The sequence below is a fragment of the Scomber japonicus genome, chromosome 12 (genome assembly GCF_027409825.1).
Source record: "Scomber japonicus isolate fScoJap1 chromosome 12, fScoJap1.pri, whole genome shotgun sequence".
Lineage (NCBI taxonomy): Eukaryota > Metazoa > Chordata > Actinopteri > Scombriformes > Scombridae > Scomber > Scomber japonicus.
In genome coordinates, this window is record NC_070589.1 from 14,571,592 (window position 1) to 14,592,848 (window position 21,257).

A 21,257-nucleotide genomic window follows, 5' to 3' on the forward strand; every position below is an offset into this window, starting at 1 on the left:
ACGAAAAAGAGAGAGGCAGTAAGACAGTGCTCACATAAACATGCAGCAGACACACAGGAGAGAAAAAGTTTATACACAAAAACTATGTTGCACAACTATGAACTAACTCCAAATTTGGATCATTTTCAAGCAGCAGTTGACAATGCGTTACGCAGGGTGTGTGTATGTGTGAGATGTGTGTTTGTGTTTTTCTTCTAAAGACAAAGAGTGGCCTCAGATCCAGTGTCTTATTAAATATTCATCCGGTCACCAGAGAGACTCTGTGTATTTATGCCAATCGATAGCTCTTAGATATGATATAGTACTGCTACTCAAGACACACCCTCAGTCACCACGCACTGATTGAGAAGGGAACAGCCCATCTGTGTCCTCTGGGAAAAAAACTATACTCTACAGTATGAGCTGATTGAGTTCCATTCTGCTCAATTATATATTCAATTCTACTCTTTTTACTGTGGCAACTACTGATTATTTTCAGATTAATCAGTTATAAAAATTAAATAAGTCTGTTACACTTTCCCAAACCCCAGGAATATGACTTTAAAGCTGCACTCATCAATATATTTATATTTACAATGAGTCAAGTGATATGTAATGTAAAGTGGCTCATGCATAAGTGACATATCTACAGAGAAATATCACTTTTTAGCATGCTTGAGCAAATTGTTTTGATTTTAAAGGCTGCAACTTTACAGTCTTGGTTCACTCTCATCCCAGTCATCAGCCACATTTCAAGCCAGAGCAGGTTTTTCATTTATTTTTCAGCTAAAAGCTCTGATGAACCCATTGTACATGAGCTGTCCAGCAACCAGCTGATTGAGACTGAAACAGGGCACATGCAACCCAAAAGAGATTAGTGACTGCTTCCAAGAGTTTTATAAGAATTTATACACATCAGAGTGCAAGAACACTGCAGATAAATGTGAGAAATTCTTATCCTCCTTAAACCTACCAAAATTATCCTAGATCAAGCCCTATTGGAACAACCACTAACCAGAAATGAAATTCTAAAAGCTTTAATGTCTCTCCAGTCCACGAAAGCTCCTGGTTTAGATGACCCCTTAATAGATATGTTTCACCACTCAATTGACAACAAGACACTGCCCCCAACAACTCAAGAAGCCCTCATTACGCTAATTTGTAAACCAGATAAAGACTCCGAACTTATGGGCTCCTACCGCCCCATCTCTCTGCTTTCAGTAGAGAGCAAAATATCTGCCAAGACAATAGCAATGAGGCTAGAAAAACATCTACCATCACTCATTCACAAAGATCAGACTGGCTTTATTAAAAATAGGGCTTCAATGAACAACCTGAGACACCTTTTTCATATAATATCAGAGGCAGGTGATTTAAAGGACACACCTGTAATTGTTTCACTAGACGCGGAAAAAGCCTTTGATCGTGTTGAGTGGTGCTATATGTTTAAAGTTCTGGAACATTTCAATTTTGGTAATTATTTTAGAAATTGTATTAGACTTTTATATGATGAACCCAGAGCCAGAGTCGGTACTAATGGAATAATATTGATCCCCTTTGCTATTGGATGTGGCACAAGACAGGGGTGCCCTCTGTTGCCCCTGATCTTTGCTCTCATCTTGGAACCCCATGGCTCAACAAGTGAGAGAAGAATCTAACATGTGAATTTCAGTTGGAAACATTACACACAAAATTGCCCTTTACACTGACGATATACTTCATACAAGCCTTTACAGTTCGTTTGAATTAGAGGTCTGTAAATTAAGAACCTGACTGAGCGCTAAAGTTAACTGACATAGTGAACAAAAGTATGGCTCTTTTCTTAATCTAGTGATGTAAACTGTGATAAACAACACTTCCGATTTCTGGAATCAGAGAAATGTAGCCGTGTTATGTGTGAATGACGTTTAGGGGTTACTTGTGTGAGTGACAGAAGTTGCTAACTGTACTGGAAAAGTTCAAGAAATGGATTCTGTTAATGTTTGAAAGGCTCCGTACAGATTTACACACAAATGCACACAGAGAAATACAACCCCAATATCTCACAGTCATAGTCATTACATTCTGATTACATTCAACCAGGCGACTCGGTACGTAGGCAGAATCACATCAGCTCCACTTTTCTGAAACAAACACTTCCTCTGCCTGGCTGTGTGCCTTCTCCTCTCCTCCACTTTCCATTCTGATTTGTTCCTGCTAGTTTAACTGTTAATTGCTCTGTTCTTTCGCTTTCTGTCGCACTTGGTTCAAGTCAAACATTGGCTTCCCGCCGGCTTTACCATAAAGGACAGAAAGAACAGAAAGAGGAGAAAACTCGTGTGTGTGTGTGTGTGTGTGTGTGTGTGTGTGTGTGTGTGTGTGTTTGTAGTTGGGTGTGTGGGGGGTATAGTGTATTTGTGTGTGTGTGTGTGTGTGTGTTCTTTTGAGGGGGAAGTTGTGTAAAGCTTGCTTGGCCCACGGGAGATGAGCTCCATAATGGTCACCATGGCAACAGGCTTTCAAGATGGAACCCTTCTAGTACCCCTCGAGTGCCACAGCTCCTGGAGCACAGAGCAGCCTGTGTGTATGTATGTGTGTGTTTGTGTGTGTGTGTAGGCTATCCAGACGTTAGTTGAGGCCAGCTACTTAAAAATTGATACATCAAGCGTCAGTGGAGAAATCTGACGAGATTGAGTCTGACGTCCTTTACGGGCACTGAGGTCGCATCTGTATGTGTGTGTTTGTGTGTGTTTGTGCTCATGTGTACATACCCGTGAAACATGCTTATGGTTGAATTGACATTTCTTCATGCTAAACAAACTTAGGGAACAAGTTCAAGAAGAGAACTATATCTTATGTATAGAAAGGAAAGATGCGTATTTAGGTTCAAATAATCACTGATTGATACTTTACAATAGCATGGATGTTAATGTGGACAGGTCATTTCAATTAATTTACTTTACATTTACTGCAAATAAAGCAAAGTGCATATTTTTAAAGCTGCAGAAAAACACTACAAACATGAATTTATTAACTGAAACTGTGATTGTGTCGTCAATAATCACTTTAAAGTGAAGTAATATGTGCAGGTGTGTTGGTGCACAGTATGAGATACTATTTAAGGTGCAGAGAGCATAGCAAAGTGTGTGTGTGTGTGTGTGTGTGTCGGTGTGTCGGTGTGTGTTATTGAGATTTGTAGGGAATAGATATTTAGCATCAGAGTCCAGCCTCCTGCTGAGACCCTCTAATCCTTCATCAGAGTTCATAACAACACCACAATATTGTCATTACTATTAATCCTGTAAAACACACATAAACAAACAATTCCTGAGCTTGTTTGCACCTGTACATCAGATCTTCCTCTTTCTTTGTTTTCTGATCTAAAAATATGAGCATTATAGATAATTTTATAGTCAGATATAAGTCACATGTTCACGGGATACTAAATCTGTTCAAATGCAATTTCTGACTATGATGACAGCAACAATCAACAAAAACACAAGAAAACTACCCATACAGTACATTCTTACATAATGTACCAAATATTAGGGGAATACATTTTGATCGACTTAAATACTACATAAGAAGTGGACACAGAAATTATAATCTTTGGTCTCTCCCAGTTGACTCCATACTCATATTTAAGCATGGATTATTTTAAGTGATGCCAAGACACTATCATTATCTCAGCAGTCAGAAAATGACAGCCATTACAGTAAATGGTTAGTAATCTTAATACAAAAAGTATTAAAGTTCTTTTTGTGGACGTTTGATAAAATGTACAAAAATATTGCAGAAACAAATTACCTACAGTATCAGTTAAAGGTTAGGTCACAATTTCTCATATAAGTGAATGGGAAGGCATGTCCAAAATTTTAATTGATAGAATATTTTCTATTTGGGAATGAGAATGAAGCTGACTGCCTATGAAATATTGTTTATAGCTAAAAACATGATTGATACATTATAGTCATGTAATAAACCCCTGATTGCAAGTGCAGTTTAATGCTATTACTCTGTCAAATTCAACCCACTTACTTCCAGTCATTTTTAAGCAAAAGGAAATGTGAATGATTAAACCATTATTCAAACTGTCACATGTTCATGTAAATTGCACTGCAGATATACTTACAAATGTACTTAAATACAGGTTTGTGATGCAAAGTGACTAAAAAGGACAATAAATGTACTCTACTGTGGCATGGCTAAATTAGACTGTTATTGACTCAAAACTGGGCACTAGCACTTTGGATGTTTTCCTGCCAGTGCTCTGTAATGCAGTGGAAGGTAAACACACCTGAACTAACTTTATTTTCAAGGTATGACAACTGATTCCAATATTTGTATACTCGACACTGTTATATTTGATCCTGTTTAGGTCAGAATTTCAGAGATTTACAGTAATGTTTCCCCATCAGAATTTTATTCCTGGCAGGGAATAAAAAGGCTGTGAAAAGCATGTATATCAAGATATGGGTCAAACTGCTGTCTGAAAAAAAGGAAAGCCTTAAGAGAAAACATAACTGCATAACTACAGTAAATTGATACATAACACATGCACAAGTAAAGGAATGTATGTTGTAAGCTCCTTTGATATATGTAGACTTAAATTAGCATACACATATACAGTGTTTGATGTGGGTAAGAGGAAATTCTCCCAGATGTCATACAGTATATAACCCTGAGGAAGAAAAAAAAAAAGTTAAATATGTTTCAAATTTAACTCTATATATTCTGACTGCCTTATTTGTCTCCAAGTAGACATGTTTCATACCCATTCAAGCCATTCTCATACACTTGTGTTTATCACATACAAATGGTAATCTTACCAATAAGACTATCTCCTGAAAATTATTATGTACCCCTTTAAAGTGCAGATACTGTATAGCAGCAATTACTTTTGCCTCCAAGGGACTTTTGTTAGAGAAAGACAACTCAGGATCACATGGTTGCAGAGCGGATGAGAGATATGAGCTGTGTCCAGACAGAAGACATAGGCCTCTGTGATTGACACCTTAGGACAGACACACTGTGTTTATGGCATCTTATGACTTCTCCAGCACACACATACACACACACATGCGTGTGCACACACACATACATACATGGTCAGGCTGGATATGAAATGGTTTGTGATGTCCAGTACATGAAGCACATGAGCACACTCAGGCTACTTTCTGATATACTCTCTGTCCTCTGGATACCAGCCAATTACTGAGAGCGGCCATGGGGAACCATGGGATGAAGCACATCCTCTTCCTCATTCTGTCCATCACAGTCTTTCCATATTCCTCTTTCTCTGTTTTTCTCTCTCCTATATAGCTCTCTGTTTGCCCTCCTGTCTATTTCTATTTTTCTGTCTCTTTCCTGTTTCTTTTACTTTAGTGTCTCTATTGTGTGTGTGTGTGTGTGTGTGTGTGTGTGTGTGTGTGTGTGTGTGTGTGTGTGTGTGTGTGTGTGTGTGTGTGTGTGTGTGTGTGTGTGTGTGTGTGTGTGTGTGTGTGTGCATGTTGTGTCCATGTGTGTGTGTTTGTGTGTGTGTATGACTATGACTCTGTCTTGTATGTGTGTCTTATTTCCCAGTGGGCTGTCTGTCATACGTTGACCCTGACCTTCTCCAGAGCTCCTGCACAAATATTTACTCTCTCGCTGACAGGCAGACACACGCACATGCATGCACACACACACACAGGGAAAGAAAGCAAGCTCAATTTCAGTGCAATTAAAGCAAACACACATCTACACACACACTTTTCTTGTGGTAACCTAAGCTGATGGCTCACTAATTTTGAGCCAGGCCTGGAGTCTAAAAACAGATTAAATAGATACCAGGTGGATGTGTGTTTCTGTATGAGGGGTCATGGGCGAGGGATAGTGCGTGCTAGAGAGAGAGAGAGAAAGAGAGAGAGACAAAGAGAGAGAGAGAGAGCATGACAGGCCAATAGAAGGAGTCTGTTGGGAGTTAACTTCACAGTCTGAATAACTTATTCTTCTGTCTGTCTGCTTTGCTATCAAGATAAAAGGCCAGAAGAACACAAAGTATCACCTTCTTTTAAACAGAACCAGGAAGCGGCTCACACACACACACACACACACACACACACACACACACACACACGAAAACATACTCACAGACACACACACAAAGGTCATGTCTACATACACAGATTAAACCATCACTAAAACTGCACACACACTCCAGGTACACACATAGCTTAAAGATCTTCTATAAAACCCAACACACAGAGCTTGAACACACAATAAATACACACTCAGCAGTAAACGTGCCCACTTCGGCCGGCCCCGTGACCAGCAGAGTGTGTGTAGGAGGAGCTGTGCACCTCCTTTCCTCGCCCACGTTATTTTCAGTTCATCACTTTCAATAATTCATTCTCTCAGGCGGAGGAGGAAAAGAGAGCCCCGTGCTTTATTCTCTGTGTCAGTCACACACACACATGACCACGCATGCACACGCAGATATACCTGTCAAGTGGGAGGCCATATTCTAGCTGTCTTTCATCTGTCGGTGGGCAGTGGCTCATTTTGTCAGCTGACTTTACAGCATTGGTGGTAGCAGGAAAATCTACACCTGCAAAGTATGTGGTATTCTCATTTGCTGGTTAAGAGAAGAATAGTCAGGGGTTTATAAAGAAACACTTGAGATTACTGCCTCACTCAAGGTTGAGTAAAACTAAATATGATGTATGAGTGTTTCCATGTCTATATTGTATATTTTATATAGTATATGAATTGTTAATGAACATGTGTATTTACGTGTGTGTAACCTCAAATGTCATCTTCCACCTGACTGACAGTTTTACTTTGTTAATAATGAAGTATTCCATAAATAGTACCTTCCCTTACACACCTCCTTGACTTTCCTGCACTCATTCAGCACTGTGCAGGAAGTCAAGTGTGTCGCACACAAAAGAATCCCCTCTTGGGAAAATTGCCACAGTGTGTCCCTTTTGTGCTCTCCATAATAAAATCTCCACAGTTCAGGACCACAGGAGCTTTTCATCTGACAAATAAATATCGACGAAAAAATTAGATCTTGAAAGATAACGACACTCGCGGACCTCAGTGATGCTCTGTAAGCATTGTTATTGCTGGATTTATGTTCCTATTTTCGGCCTTATTTATTTTCAGCAATTGAAATTACATACAGAGAGCTGAATCTGACTTAATTTCCTTAAACATGCACATTTTTGTATTTTGTTTTATTGTAACTGACAGAAGAAGCAATACTTTTTCTCTTTGCTAATAATGCATCAATGAGTAAAAATGGTAAAAATCTACTTTCAATCTTTGTTTTCTTGAAAAGTACATTCCAGAACATATGAGCACATAAAGCTAAATGTGCTAAAATAAATATTTCTAGCTTGTAGGTGTATTTACCACTTTGAGTCATAGAAAATTTCCCATATATATATATATATATATACACCTGTAATACTGCAGCAGCTTGTCTAAACAACCACATTTTCAAAATGAAACAATCTGTCACATCTCCCAACAGGTTCTGTGTAAACCTTCTTTGTTCCATCCAACACTGGAGCTGAAAAGTCTGTTTGAATTCTGAATGGTTTCTCTTGGCCGTGGAACAATAGTGCAGCTGTACTGCATACGAAAGCAGCAACAAATTGGACTTCGACCGCGATCTGTACATCGTGTTTGGAGCTGAGCAATAACGCCTGTGCAACGCTGGCCCAATCAGTCTGACAGGCTGATCGTACATCTGGAAGCCATCCATGAACTAGAAAGAGAGAGGGAGGGGATAAGGGGAAGGGTCAATGGCTGCCTTCCTGTTCCTGTGTTTCCTGTTCAGCAGAACTGCTGGCTGCCTGCATGCCTGCTCTGCTCTATACACACACACACCTTTCTTGAAAGCCTTTAGATCTTAAATGGAGCAAACTCAACACTGACTCAATACTATAGAAATGTAAAAATTATGAAAATCAACTTTCCCATGAGTGCACACATGTTTATCCCTGACTGGAACTCCACCGCATATGGAACACGGCCAATTAATGGCAACTGTACCCTGAGGAGACACACTCTCCCCTCCACACCTCTCTCCTCTCTACCCCACATGTCTGTAGGGAATAGTGCTATTTAAGGACGTGAGGAGTTGAAACATGCGTTAACAGTTTCTCAGTCCTTGGCCTGCTTTTCCTCTTTCTCTCTCAGGATTTGTTCACACAGCTCAACTCAACGCACCAGACTCAGCTCAGCCACTATGTCCTGTCTCCCAAAGCCACCTTAATGTCCAGGGCTTCATTGTGGCTAACACTTCAGTAGTGCAAAACACCATCTTGGTGCTAAGGTGGCTTTTGGCATCTCAGCTTATGTCTGGCAAGTGATCCGCTACAGCGAGAGGAGCTGTGCTGGGAGGCTCAGTGTGGATAGACATTATCTGGGTCAGTACTGTGTGGCTATGTAGACGGGGGACTATGGTGTGTAGAGGGTATACCGAGCGCCTAAGCCTTTGTGATTTTGTGTCATTTATTCAAACACAAAAGAGAGGAGATGAGAAAGAGAAGAAGAGGGAAATGGATGGAGTTTAGGAGGACATGTGAGCGAAAGGAGATAAAGGCGAATAAAAGCGAAATGAAGGAAAAGGTGGCTGTCATTATCCAAATAAATGAAAAGTGAAGTCAGACGGACAGACAAGTCGAACAGTGGAAAGACACACACTTACACAGACAGGTAGAAGGACAGATGACTGGCCTTTAGTTGGCTCATATATCCGTTTGTCCTTTAAGAACATCTGACTAGTAATACCACCCTGCTGCCTGACACCTCAACAGCTTAATGCCTTAATGCTTGCAGCAATGTACATACACTCACATGCATACACACATTGCGTGTACTTTATACACACAAACATCTCTTGACTTGCTGTCTAAATCCTTCTGTTAGCCGCCCACTCCCTGCCTACCCACACCTTTGTGCTCTCAAGCTCCCTAAGCTGCCACAAGGAGAAGAGCAAAGAAATGAGAGAACTGTCTGTGTGTGCGTGCATGTGTTTGTGTGTGTGTGTCTGTGTGTGTGAACATACTACATGCAGGAGGGAGCCCTTGACCTTCAAAAGTCTGTATGTGATCAACATAAAAATGCTCACTTTACCAACTGCCTCGACTGTCCACATCACACACACATGCACACACATACACACACTCCTGCTGTAAGGATAGAGGCATCGGTCTCTGTGTTGGAGAGGCAATAAAGAAAGGCAGGTTCCCTACTGAGCTTTCAACACATACACACACACACACACACACACACACACACACACACACACACACACACACCTACTCGCACACACTGCGCTCTGTAAATGAGCTTAATCTCTTTCACAGGTGTGAAGATTAGCCTTTCCCTACATCTGTTCCCTGCTCAAACCTTTCATTATGAACAGGGGCTGGAATCCTCTTATGAGATATAAAGTGTGAAAGTGTATTGTGTGCTGTGTATATGTGTATATGTGTGTGTGCATGCAGTCTCTTTTAAATGTGCACGCTTGAGCTTGGAAATAGTCTTCCTTTCATTATAACCATCTGAGTGCATATCTAGATGAAGCTGTTACAGCACATGTATCATATAACTTACATTTATCACTACAGAATGTACGTTTTCTCGGGGAGAACAAACAAAGCCTTCTATTTTTTTAACCGTAAATCCTTTCCTGCTGGGTTGTGGTCAAAGCCAGGTCTGATCGACTAAACGGCTGAGCAACAGGCCTTTGATCGCTCCTCGTCGCCGGGCAGACAGAGCCGAATTCCCCTTCACAGCTTGAGCAATGTTTTCCAAATATATCAAACAATTCTGAAACATTGTACAGGCCTTAGTTATCCCTCCCAAAAGTTATGATCTCATAGTCATGGTCAAACGGGGTTTAGAGTGTGTAAGGGGATAAAGCAGCGTGATGTTTGCCTGGCTTTTGTACATGGCTATGCCTTAAAGGAATAGTTCAACATTGTGGCTATTTTAAGGCAAGCAACAGTTTATCCATCTGCACAGCACTTCTGTGCAGCATCTCCAGCTATAGCACGGGATGCCAGATATTTGTACGATCGGTGAGCACCAGTTTTTGTTTTGGTCTCTTTCCAGGCATGATGGTACTAAACCTGGCATCCTCACTGTGATGATAAGACTTCAGGATGCTACACACTATTGCTTAGCCTGGATATTAATCGCCAAGAATCATATACAAGCTCCCTCTAAAACCACAAACAGTCATGAGACATGTTAATAAGTCATCTTTAGAGGTATTGATGGAATGTTTTTAAACCTTTGACAGGGCAAGGATAACAGTTCCCCCCTTGGCTAATCATCCAGTGCCATACTTAGCATACAGACATGAGAGTGATTTTCTAATGTCATCCCTTAAAGAAAGAAAGTAAGCGTATTTCCAAAAAACTGCTGACCTGAACGATTCCTTTAAACTGTTTTTTTGTTGTTGTTTTTTTTCAAGTTTGGAAATCTTTGAGTTGAAACCCATTGTATCGGCATCAACAGTGTTCCAAATCAACACATACTGTAGTTGACGATTCCCACCGGATCAGAGGGACATTGGACTTGTTCCTAAGTGAGTCACACTTGGATTCTGATTCAATTTGAGAAGTGAAAAGAACAGCGGGGGAGAGAAGTGGAATCAGTGCGAGGATGTGTGGTGTGACTTTGAAAAGTTCCTCTTGCAAATTAAGTTCTTGCTCCGTATTGGCAGCATCAAACAAACGAAATGAAGAAGAAGAAGAAAGGAGGAATAGGACCATTAGACAGGTGTAGCCGACAGACAGACTAGAAACATGTCATGCTGACCTATATTACTTTTGCCCGCTGAGAAAGTGAGGAGAGATGAGAGCAAGAGAACTTGTGTCGAGGTGACAGGTGTCTGTCCTTCTCAACTCCGTCTCCTCCATCTCTCATGCATCTGAGGCAGTAATTGGTGCTGTCAGACACACAGAGAAGGAAAGAACACACACACACAAACTCACACAGAGTCACAGCTACACACATACACACATATACACGCACACACACTCCTGCCCTTCAGCATGCACCCCTAGGGTTTAAAGCAGGAGAGGTTTCACTACATCCCCTACCAGCTGTGAGACAGAGAGGCAGCAGGACAGGGCAAGGGAGCACGAGGTGGAAATGGAGGGGGTGGGAGGAGGAAACAGTGGCAGATAGAAACAGAGAAGGGAAAACAGAGATAGAATGCACAAGAGACAAAGATACAGAGAGAAAAGAAAGCAAGAGAGTGAAAGACACGGGGGCTTCGGCTACACAGACCGAGGCCTCTGCATGGGGTAGAAAGAGATGGAGGAGAAGTGACATGGGCGTGCAAATGTATGTGACAGAGAGGCAGGGAGGAAGAGAGAGAGAGAAGGAGAGAGTGTGTGTTTGAATAAGAGTGAGAGAGAGAGAGAGAGAGAGAGAGAGAGAGAGAGAGAGAGAGAGAGAGAGAGAGAGAGAGAGAGAGAGAGAGAGAGAGAGAGAGAGATTATGTAACGCCACTGGTGACAAAGAGGATGAGTATGAATTCATGTGATTGAGCAGCAAAACCACTGTCATAGGAGCAGCAGTGTGTTTAGTGCATGCCTCAGTACACAGGAAAACAAAGTGAATGAAACAACACAAGGACACACATAAAGGAAAAGGGGAAATATGTAATATGAGGCAAGGTTAATAGGATAAGTCTGGTGATATTCAATATTTTTCTTACTGCCAACAAATTCCATTAAAAGACCAACAGCATTTGTCTGCCTTGCCAAAGCCTGATATGCTGTATTCTTCTGTGCTTTAAACCTTCATGGTTGTTCAAAAACTATTTAAAAAATATATTACTAGGCCACAGTGGTGGACTGAATGATATATTCCTCATTTACAATAAACATGCATTGTAGTTCATTTTGTCAAATCATTAGTAAAGCAATTATGGCTGAAAAGTGAAGCAAAAATGTCTTAATCATTTCTTAAAAATATATAAATATATACATATATGTCAGCTGAACATGCAGAAATGCAAATTTACTTTTCTGTGTAGTTGGAAATGATAGCCAAGCATACAATTAAATGTGGGGAATTAGTATTAAGGTTCACATAGACCTCTGTCATTTTTTCCAGCCATTAAGATCTGGGCAGGTCCTTTCCAATTTCTTGGTTTTTCTTTAAAACACAAATATAATTTTCTTACTTGCTATGTCTTCCATCTCAGAACATTGTCTCTATTTACTGGAAATTATTAATAAATGACAGAACCTGTAAAAATACAACTATCTAAATTACTTTTTCCTATCTGAGATTGAAATATATTTATGACATGCTTTTAGAAGATTTACATCTTCAGACGGAACAAATGGGTCTGGGGCTGACAGACAGGGTAGGTAGAGAAAGAGAGTATTGAGGGATAGACTTACACATTGTTTGCTCATATAGTTGTCACTTTATAGGATTTATTGACAGTAAGAACTATTTATAATAACACTGTCATCAAATGAATTGTGATCACTTGTATGACATTGTTATCATCATTATCGACAAGTTGGTTCTATCACAACCAGGTTTTTTGGTGCTTGTGTTTCTCAAAATTAAAACAACACGACACACAAATCTGTTTCTCCTGTTACACATTCTGCTCCTGCTCACTCTGCTTGTACTGACACATATTACAGCCTCTTTCTGTGTGAGCAATTCAGCAGATCTAATCCAGTGTCCAGCATTAACAACATCAAAACATACGCACATTTAAACACATTTTGCACATCACTTTAGGGAGTAAGAAACGTGGGGTGGGAAAATAGAAATAGAGAAAGATGAACCCGTGATCTATAAATGTTTAACGAGGGCAGACAGAGGAGATGACGGCAGCAAGGAGAAAGAGGAGGGAGACAGTAAGAGAAATGGAGAGGTGAAAAAGGAAGACAGTGTCAGAAGGGATGGTTGAGGAGCAAAATGGGGGGCTTGTTGAGAGAGAGAGGGGAAGAACAGTCCCATTATAGAAGCAGACACCAGAGCATGGTTAGAAAATAGCAGAGAGGAGGGGAGAGAGCTGAAGATTGAGGGGGAAAAAGGCTGTAATTGGAGGTGTCTGGTGTTTGTCTAACACAGAAAGGCTAGTAATGATTCCATTAGCGCCTCACACCAAGAGAGAGAGAGAAAGAGAGAGAGAGAGAGAGATGGGGACACCAAGAGAGAGGGGGAGAGGATGGGAGTCAGAGATAGAGAACAAGGGTGACATAGAGACAAATAGAGGAGGCTAGAGGGGCAAAAACACCAGGGGAATATTCATACAGAACATAAGAACGAAACAACAATGAGAATCAGAGCAGCTAAATTGGAGAAAAGAAAGAAAAACAAGCACGCACAAAAAGAACAAGAGAAAGAGAATTCAAGGTGCCCATTAAAAGGCTTGTTCACCTGCACGATGATGATAATTACAAATGCCCCTCCAGTCCTAGCCCCGACTCTCTCCCCCACCTCACCCCTTCATCTCTTTGTGTGACAGCAAACGAGAGAGGGTGATTTAAATGCATTAGCAGAGTGTGTTTTCCCTATGGAAGACCTTCAGACTGTGTCAGGGCAGGAACCTTTTGTTTGGCGCTGACGCCGAGCGCTGAGAGGACTCTTTAAAAGCCTGGCCCTTGTTCTCTCAGGGACACATTAAAGCGCAACGCACTGGGTTGTTGTACTTCTCTGTGTCCTCTCATGTCTTTGTTAAAAGCAGGCTGATTACAGATGCAGTTACATTAGCTGGCTAAGTGAGATTTTGACAAGGGAAGGGAACAATATCTAATATATAAGGGAACACAGGCAGGTAATTTTAACCAAAGAGGCTGGTTTGCGGGGTATGAATTTGGCATTTTTTCACAAACAAACAAATATGACTTGGGGAAAGAAAAACGCAAATTCTCCTCCAGTATGAGGAGGAAATTTGATTGCTATGCAAATCCTTCTTGAGATCCCACAAAAATGTGTTTCTTAATACTGAGTAGGTGGCGCAGACATCCCTGCAGCACAGAAACTTCAATTCACCACAAAGGAATTAAAATCTTTTGGAAAATGCTAGTTGATTGTTTCCAGAATAATTGCTACACCGGAAAATATGCCTTGAAATGAAGTGAAACCAAAAAGCTGGCATCTCTTCCTTTGTCGCAGACTTTGGACACCTGTTTTTCCTGCATACACACACACACACACACACACACACAGACACACACAAGCACATGCATCCACATTTGTACTGACCATAACTTATTGTACCAGATGAGGGACACATATATTTCCCGACCCCTGACCTCAGACTGTCAATAAGACATTATTACTTCGGGATACAACTACCGCACACATGCACTCAATCACATACACACAAGCATAATGTTATTGAGTTAAAGCTAGCTTGTTAAACGCGCTTACATTGCTGTATTTATTCTCTGCGGAGAGATAAGACTCAGGGAGCAGACTGATGAGGTCATAGAGATCATAGAGGTCAACCGCTTTGCTGCGTCAGGTTGACTTTAAATAAAGTTTTAATACAGGGAATGTAACGGAGGCCTGCCAACTGTGGGTAGTGAAATCATTGCTGTGATGACCTGTCATACAACTAACAACTGTGTGTCATTTTATGAGACAGACATGTAGCTCAACAGTCGGCTTTTCATGATTGAGATGCAGCCAGACTTCTGCCACAATCTGTGCACATTACCAGATTGCAAACTGCACAGTACAGCTTGTTCTTGTTCACTTTTCTTTTAGGCCCAACTGCCAAGTTTTCGAAAACAGTCTGCAGGCCTCCTCTGTGGGGACGACTCCACTCTCAGGGCAGCTCTACTGTCAGGACAGGAAATGCCACCAAAATAAAACAAAGCGCACAAAACGATACCTCCGCTGTCAGGAAAAAAGACCACAGAACTATTAGCTGTCATGGCAAAAACATGTTGCTGTTTTAATGTGATTTTGTCAATGATGTTTATTACATAATTCAACCAATGCAGTAACGATATAGTGTCCTATGAATTATTTAAATGTAGCAATATATCTGTCAACATACAATAAAGTGATGGACTACCAATATAACTATTCATATTGATTCAATTGATTGATTTATTCTTTCAATATAACATATAGTGGTTAACTCTTTTAATATAGTTATTCTTATTGATAGTCATAATGTAGCCTATGGCTCAAGGATTCAACAAACACTGCTTATTATTTGAAGCCTGATACACTTTACATTAGGTAAAACTCCTTGTGTTAAAGAGAAGCATTTTGATTTAAAATGTATTATTTATGTTTATTTGAATTTTAACTACAAACTGCTGAAATGTACATTTTGACAACATTGTGAAAGACAATGAAGCTTTTCTGTTCATTCTGACACAGTTAATTATCCATATTTAGTTATAGTTTATCTAGCTTTCATTCACTTTAACATTCAATCTGTAAACTCCAGCTAAGTGGTCACGAAATTAAAATGTCCACTTCCCTCTTTCATGCTGGCCATTGTCACAATAAAAACATTATTATCCAGATTCTAGTGACCATAAGAAATAATATGTCTCTGAACTGACCTTTAGCTGAACATCATCTGTACTGTTTGGTGTATTAGTGTATATCATTTTAGCTTCATGAGAGCATGAAGCCTGTGGAGAAGCAATTGTGAAACATTATCAGAAGAAAAGAAAGATCTGGACTCAAGTGAGTTGGCAATGAACACCAAACCACACCTGTGGGGAGATATTTCTACCCATCACTTCAAGACCTAAAAAAATTGAATTTAATTTTTTATGACATTTTATTACCTTAAATTCTGAAAATCGTATTTAAGACTTTTTAAGGAAAACCTTTTCCGTATGTAACTCAAAACAATGTATTTCCAGTATTTAAACCATAGTAATACTGAAAAAATACTATTCTCAGGTTTCCCATGAATTCTCCCATTTTCTTCAAATACTATGTGTAAGATACCAAGTGTGCAAGAGAAGTAAGAGTCGGAGTTAATGCTGAGTCACAATGCTTTACTGGCACTTAGCCTACAACTAAGTCTCTGCTAACATTGATGCAGTATAGTAACTGAATGCACAGAGGCCAACCACAGAAGCCTGCACAAGTCACATAGAGCACAGCTCCCAACAACAATACATTAAACTACTTAAAAAAAAATATTTCTTTGATGTAGTTATTAAATCCACTAAATATGAATTTAAACCGGACCACAGTCACGTTGTCACCACTGTGCTATGTACGACTCTTGAAAACAACCGAGGGCATGTCTGGCATGTTTTTCTACAGATTTTAATGCGAGGTGGAAAAAAACTACATGTTATATCCTGTCCTATTTCCTGTCCTGACAGTGGAGCTGCTCTCAAAGTGGAGCCTGCACCAGAACCGTCGCCACAGAGGAGACCTGCAGGCAGGCCCCTCTCAAGTTTTCCAGCCGTCTTGGCTGCTGCTTCTCCAAAACAACTGAAATTGCATTATGTGCACCAATTCCAAGTTTGCAGTGATGAATATCTATGATTCCATTTTCGTTTTGGGGAGGAAGTGAGCCCATGGGGACAGGTGACGGCGTGAGTCTAATATGGCTAGCTCACTCAAATCCATGCACTCGCAGTATGTACACACACAGATAGCACACACACTGCACGCACACAATCTGTGGAGTTTTACGACTCAATAATCTGCTTCCTAAAGCATACCTTTTCCTCCTTTCCTACAACACAAACACACATCAATAAGCACTCTCTCACACACACTCTCACACTCATACTTCTCTCCTCTACTCAGCAGGGAAAATGAGATATTCAGCTCTGTCAAACATACACACTCAAAACAAAAAAGAAAAGAGAGAGATGCCTCAAAGCAACTCCTACCCTTTTCTCTGCAAGAAGTGTCCTCGCAGTGTTGGGAGCTGAATAAAAGTCACTCGAAGTGATGACACCCACACTGACATACACAAAGTCACACTTACACACTCACAAAGTGCATCACAAAAGTCATAGCATCCTCAGTTTCACAACAGAAATGTGGAGTGCCGAAATGCCTCTGCACACGCACATTCCAGAAAGATTAACAGTCATGGGCAGATGCACGCACACATTTACACACATTTACACACATTTACACATCACATATTCACATCTTAGAGCAGAACAGATATGATTGCTGCTTTTGTTCAGGAGCTCTTCTTTAAGCTGTCAGGGACCTGTGCATTACACTGCTACACACTATGGAATATGCACTCAAATGTCTCTCTGTCTGTCTCTCTCTCACGCACACAAACACACATTCACATATTCCCACACATGCCCCGGGACCCCCACCCCACTCACGTTGGCAGATGTCCTTGTTCTCCTCAAAGCCTGGTTTACACACACACCTCCCGATGGGAACCAGCCAGCCTCCGTCTGCGCTACAGTACATCTTGGGAGCCTCAAACTCCTCGGAGGCATTCACACACATACCGTGGACCTCCACCAATGCTGTGTCTCCGCCAGTTATTGTGTCGGGAAACTGGGCCAAGTTAAGCACAGTGAGGGGACACTTCTTGTAGAAGACCCTGACAGAGACCAGAGCGATGCAGGCGCCCAGGTCCTGGAAGGCCAGGTAGAAACCTTTTTTACTCAGGTTACTGATGTCCCGCACCTCTGTGTTCAGCTTCATCACACGGTCACCAACGTCCACCTGTAGCCAGGAGATGTTTTACATGTGTTAGGAAGTTTGAATAGGAGCAGCACAGATAATGTTAATATCATAAAGTCAAAACAGGATTCTGTCAAAATGCTGTCAGAAATTCAGCTGCATTTAAAAAACATAAATGATCATATCCTCAAAACAATTTTGGAAGGAATTTGAATAAGATATTTAAGTTTAAATATAACCCATATTCAAAACTTGATTTATTTTCTAAGTATAAAAAATACATTATAAGAACTAGACAGCCTGGGGAAGATTTGACTTATTGTTCCTAATTCATTTTATTTGAGAGTAGTAGTCAGAGAGGAAACAGTCCCCAGGCCAGGAAAAACTAAAGTGGATATAAGAACTGGTGACATTAATATTAATTAAATGTCAATTGGAAATGTATTAGGTTATTTTGTATTCCCTCATTCCCAGTTTTATATAATGTGTATTGTGTGTGTAAGTATGTAGAGTATGTGCATGTGTTATCTCATGCTCTGTGTGTGCATGTGTATGTGTGTGTGCATGTGTGTCCATACCTGTGTAAAGCTCTCATCTGCAGCAATGGTGTCAATCTTGACATACTGACTTTCTTTAATGAACCACACATTGGCATTGTTGGACTCGTAGTAGTACATGTTGAATGTCTGTAAAACAAATAGTGTTCGTCAACTTCGGGACTGTTATGAAAAGCTATCAGACAGAGCACAATAACGCACAGTGTAGCAAAACACATAAAAGAGAGAAAATCCATTCAATGTAAAATTTTAACAAGGCCCCCACAGCTCTCTCACTATTCCATTGCTTCTCCTCAAATCTCAGTCCATCTGTCTCGATGGCCAGTCAGCAACACTCTCAGCAGTTCCATGAAAGCGCAGCAGCTCTAATATTGGCTTATGTTATCTCCACTACTCATTCTACAGATATAATAACAGTGAAAGGGTGCAGGGGGCAGGCCAAGTGGAGAGATATGAATACAGAGGAGCAGTGATATCAGGCTAGCATGAGCGAATGGGGGACAGTAAAAACTATATCAGAAGTTAAAATATACGAGAAGCCACAAAGGAAGCCTCTAGAGCATCATTTGTTTTATTCTGCAGCTTCTCTCTCATGTCAATCTTTCCCTGCCTCTTCCCTTGTTATCTTCCACAGCCATCAACATCTGTGTGTGTGTGGGTGTGCAATTGTGTTGAGTGTGTACTGAATGGAAAAGTTAAAAAAACAATACAATACATTCGCTCATGTTCAACTTTGTTCCTCAAAAAAAAAAAACATGTTTCATTTGGTCTTGTAAAGGGAAAACAGCAAAAGCAAACAATAAAGCATAATTGTATCAAATTAAAAAAAGGGGAGATCAGGCAGGTTTAATTGAAAATGTGGATAAGCATTATTCAATTTAATTTGCTGATTTTGTTAATTAAATCAACAAATGAGCTGATTAGATAAACAGAGTTACTATAATCTGTACTGACTCTCTCCAGTTTCTACCTCTACGGTTTTAAAAAAATCAAACCTACTCCTGTACTATTGATCTCCAAAATAAACAAATGTGTCTTTCTTAAAAAGGAATTCAGAGCGCACAGCCACAAAGCAGCACAGATGGAGCCGGCTAGCCCTCAATGGCCTGCTCACTGGAAGGGTTTAAACATGCACACTAGTTGCAGGAACATTTGTTATGCTGCCTGTTTGTTAAAAAACTTGTGTTATCCTGTGTGGTGCAGACCTCTTTGCAGGTACCAGGGACCCCGGGCAGACTGTTACAGTCCCTCAGGGTGAACTTGATCTCGATATAGACTCGCTGCGCTCCTTCCCGGCTGATGTGACGCGTCCTCAGCCAGTTGTTCTGGTTAGCCTCCATGACGTTACACACCTGGTAGGTCCTCATTGGGGTGTTCCTCTCATCCATCACACTAATCTCCTCCCACTGAGAATGAAAAGGAAGAGATGGAAAAAGAAGGTTTATTGCAACATATTTTATCGTACTATAGATTTGGGATCTTCCGGCCTTTATCAATGTCTTTTTGTTTTTTTAGATGGAGAGCAAGAAAAAGAAGTGGGACTTCTTTTGCTTATGGAAGGGAAGGAAGATGGTAGAAAGCAGGGAAGCAGATTGAGAGGGTGAGTGAAGATAGAGGAAGAGTATAAAAAGAAAGCAGGGAAGGAAATACCTGTGTAAGAAAGCCATAAAAAAGTGGGAAAAGAGTGATGAAGGAGGGAGGTACAAGAGGAGAAAATGGGTGACAAGGATGGTGGAGGAAGGGAGAGTGAAAGATGGATATCAGAAAGGACAGAGTGAGTGAAAAAAGGTGAGAAACTGAGAAATCCACTTCAACGAAAACATACATTTCAAATCAAATACCAAGTGGCTGGCTTGACAACACTTAGCTTTAAGATAATCTTATTTCATCGCTAGTCAATGGACAAAGGAGATCTCAGTGCAAAGATTGCTTATGGGAAACTGGGCCCAGGTTCAGTGAACTGTGGTTTAGCACAAACCAACCCTAAGCCTGCATGTTCTGTCTGGGTGAGTGTGAGTGATGATCTGTGTCAAGATGACTGAAGGACTGTCTTTGTCTATGCTGCACGTGTGCATAGAGTGAGCGTATTTTTCTAAAGTGAATGCACAATTTAGCGCTTAAGAGGAAGAAGTGTGTGTATATGTGTGTGTATATGAGACAGAGAGAGAGAGCGAGAAGGAGTAGGTAGGACAGAGCTACTTTGTCTCCCGTCATCTGCTACCATCTGTTTCCACTTCTGACTAAGGCAGTAATTGAGAACACTTCTCGCATGAGCAGGAAAACATTGCTATCTACATACACACACAGACGTAGAGAAGCACACATACACATGTACAATCCACACAGACACACAGACACACACATAGACAGACACACAGACACACACACACACACACACACACACAGAAAAAACATTTCTATTCCTTAAAGAAAGGGAAAATAAACCAATGTGGTTTCAGTGACTCAAGATATCTGATCCATTGAACGCAAAGCTAACTGGATTTTCTTGGACACACACACACACACACACACTAGATGAGTCCTAGTTTGTGGTGAGGGATAAGAGGACCACCATCTTTGTTCTGAGCTCCTGTCATCATCTTAAAGACTGAAGCTTTAAGCTCTGTAGTGATGAGCACATATCACCTTACAGTAGTCCGATCATGCAAACACATAATAAACACCTGCATGCACTAAAACATGCATTACACACACTTGCACGCACGCACGCACGCACGCACGCACGCACACACACACACACACACATTCAGACCTGTCATCTCTACTGTGTCCTACAACTTAAATGAAAGGTGAATGGTGGATGAACTGAGAGGCAAAGACATTGGCCAAACCAATAACAAGCAACAAAAGCAGTAATAAAAGGCTAAGAAACTTTCAGACAGACTCCATGCTAAGGTTTTACTCTTGAGGTTAAATTGATGTGATGGCCCAACAACCCGGCAAAAGCTTGACGCATTTCACCTCTGAGTCCTGAGCACTAAAACAGATCCACATAAAAACCCACATTCTCACACAGACTCGTGCACACTCTCCAGCTCTCTCACACACTCAGATGCTTTTAATCTCCACAGCCTT

The 21,257-nt window shown here is 40.7% G+C and overlaps 1 protein-coding gene across 2 annotated transcripts in view; it reads right to left on the reverse strand.

The window, feature by feature from the left end:
- Window positions 1-21,257, reverse strand: part of epha4b (eph receptor A4b) — an 84,477-nt gene that overhangs the window by 43,480 nt on the left and 19,740 nt on the right. For both annotated transcript variants that reach the window (XM_053329373.1, XM_053329374.1), the window contains 3 exons: window positions 19,367-19,567; window positions 18,183-18,290; window positions 17,295-17,646 (listed from right to left, as the gene is read on the reverse strand). In XM_053329373.1, the coding sequence (XP_053185348.1) occupies window positions 17,295-17,646; window positions 18,183-18,290; window positions 19,367-19,567 (661 nt within the window). The remainder of the gene's footprint in view (window positions 1-17,294; window positions 17,647-18,182; window positions 18,291-19,366; window positions 19,568-21,257) is intronic.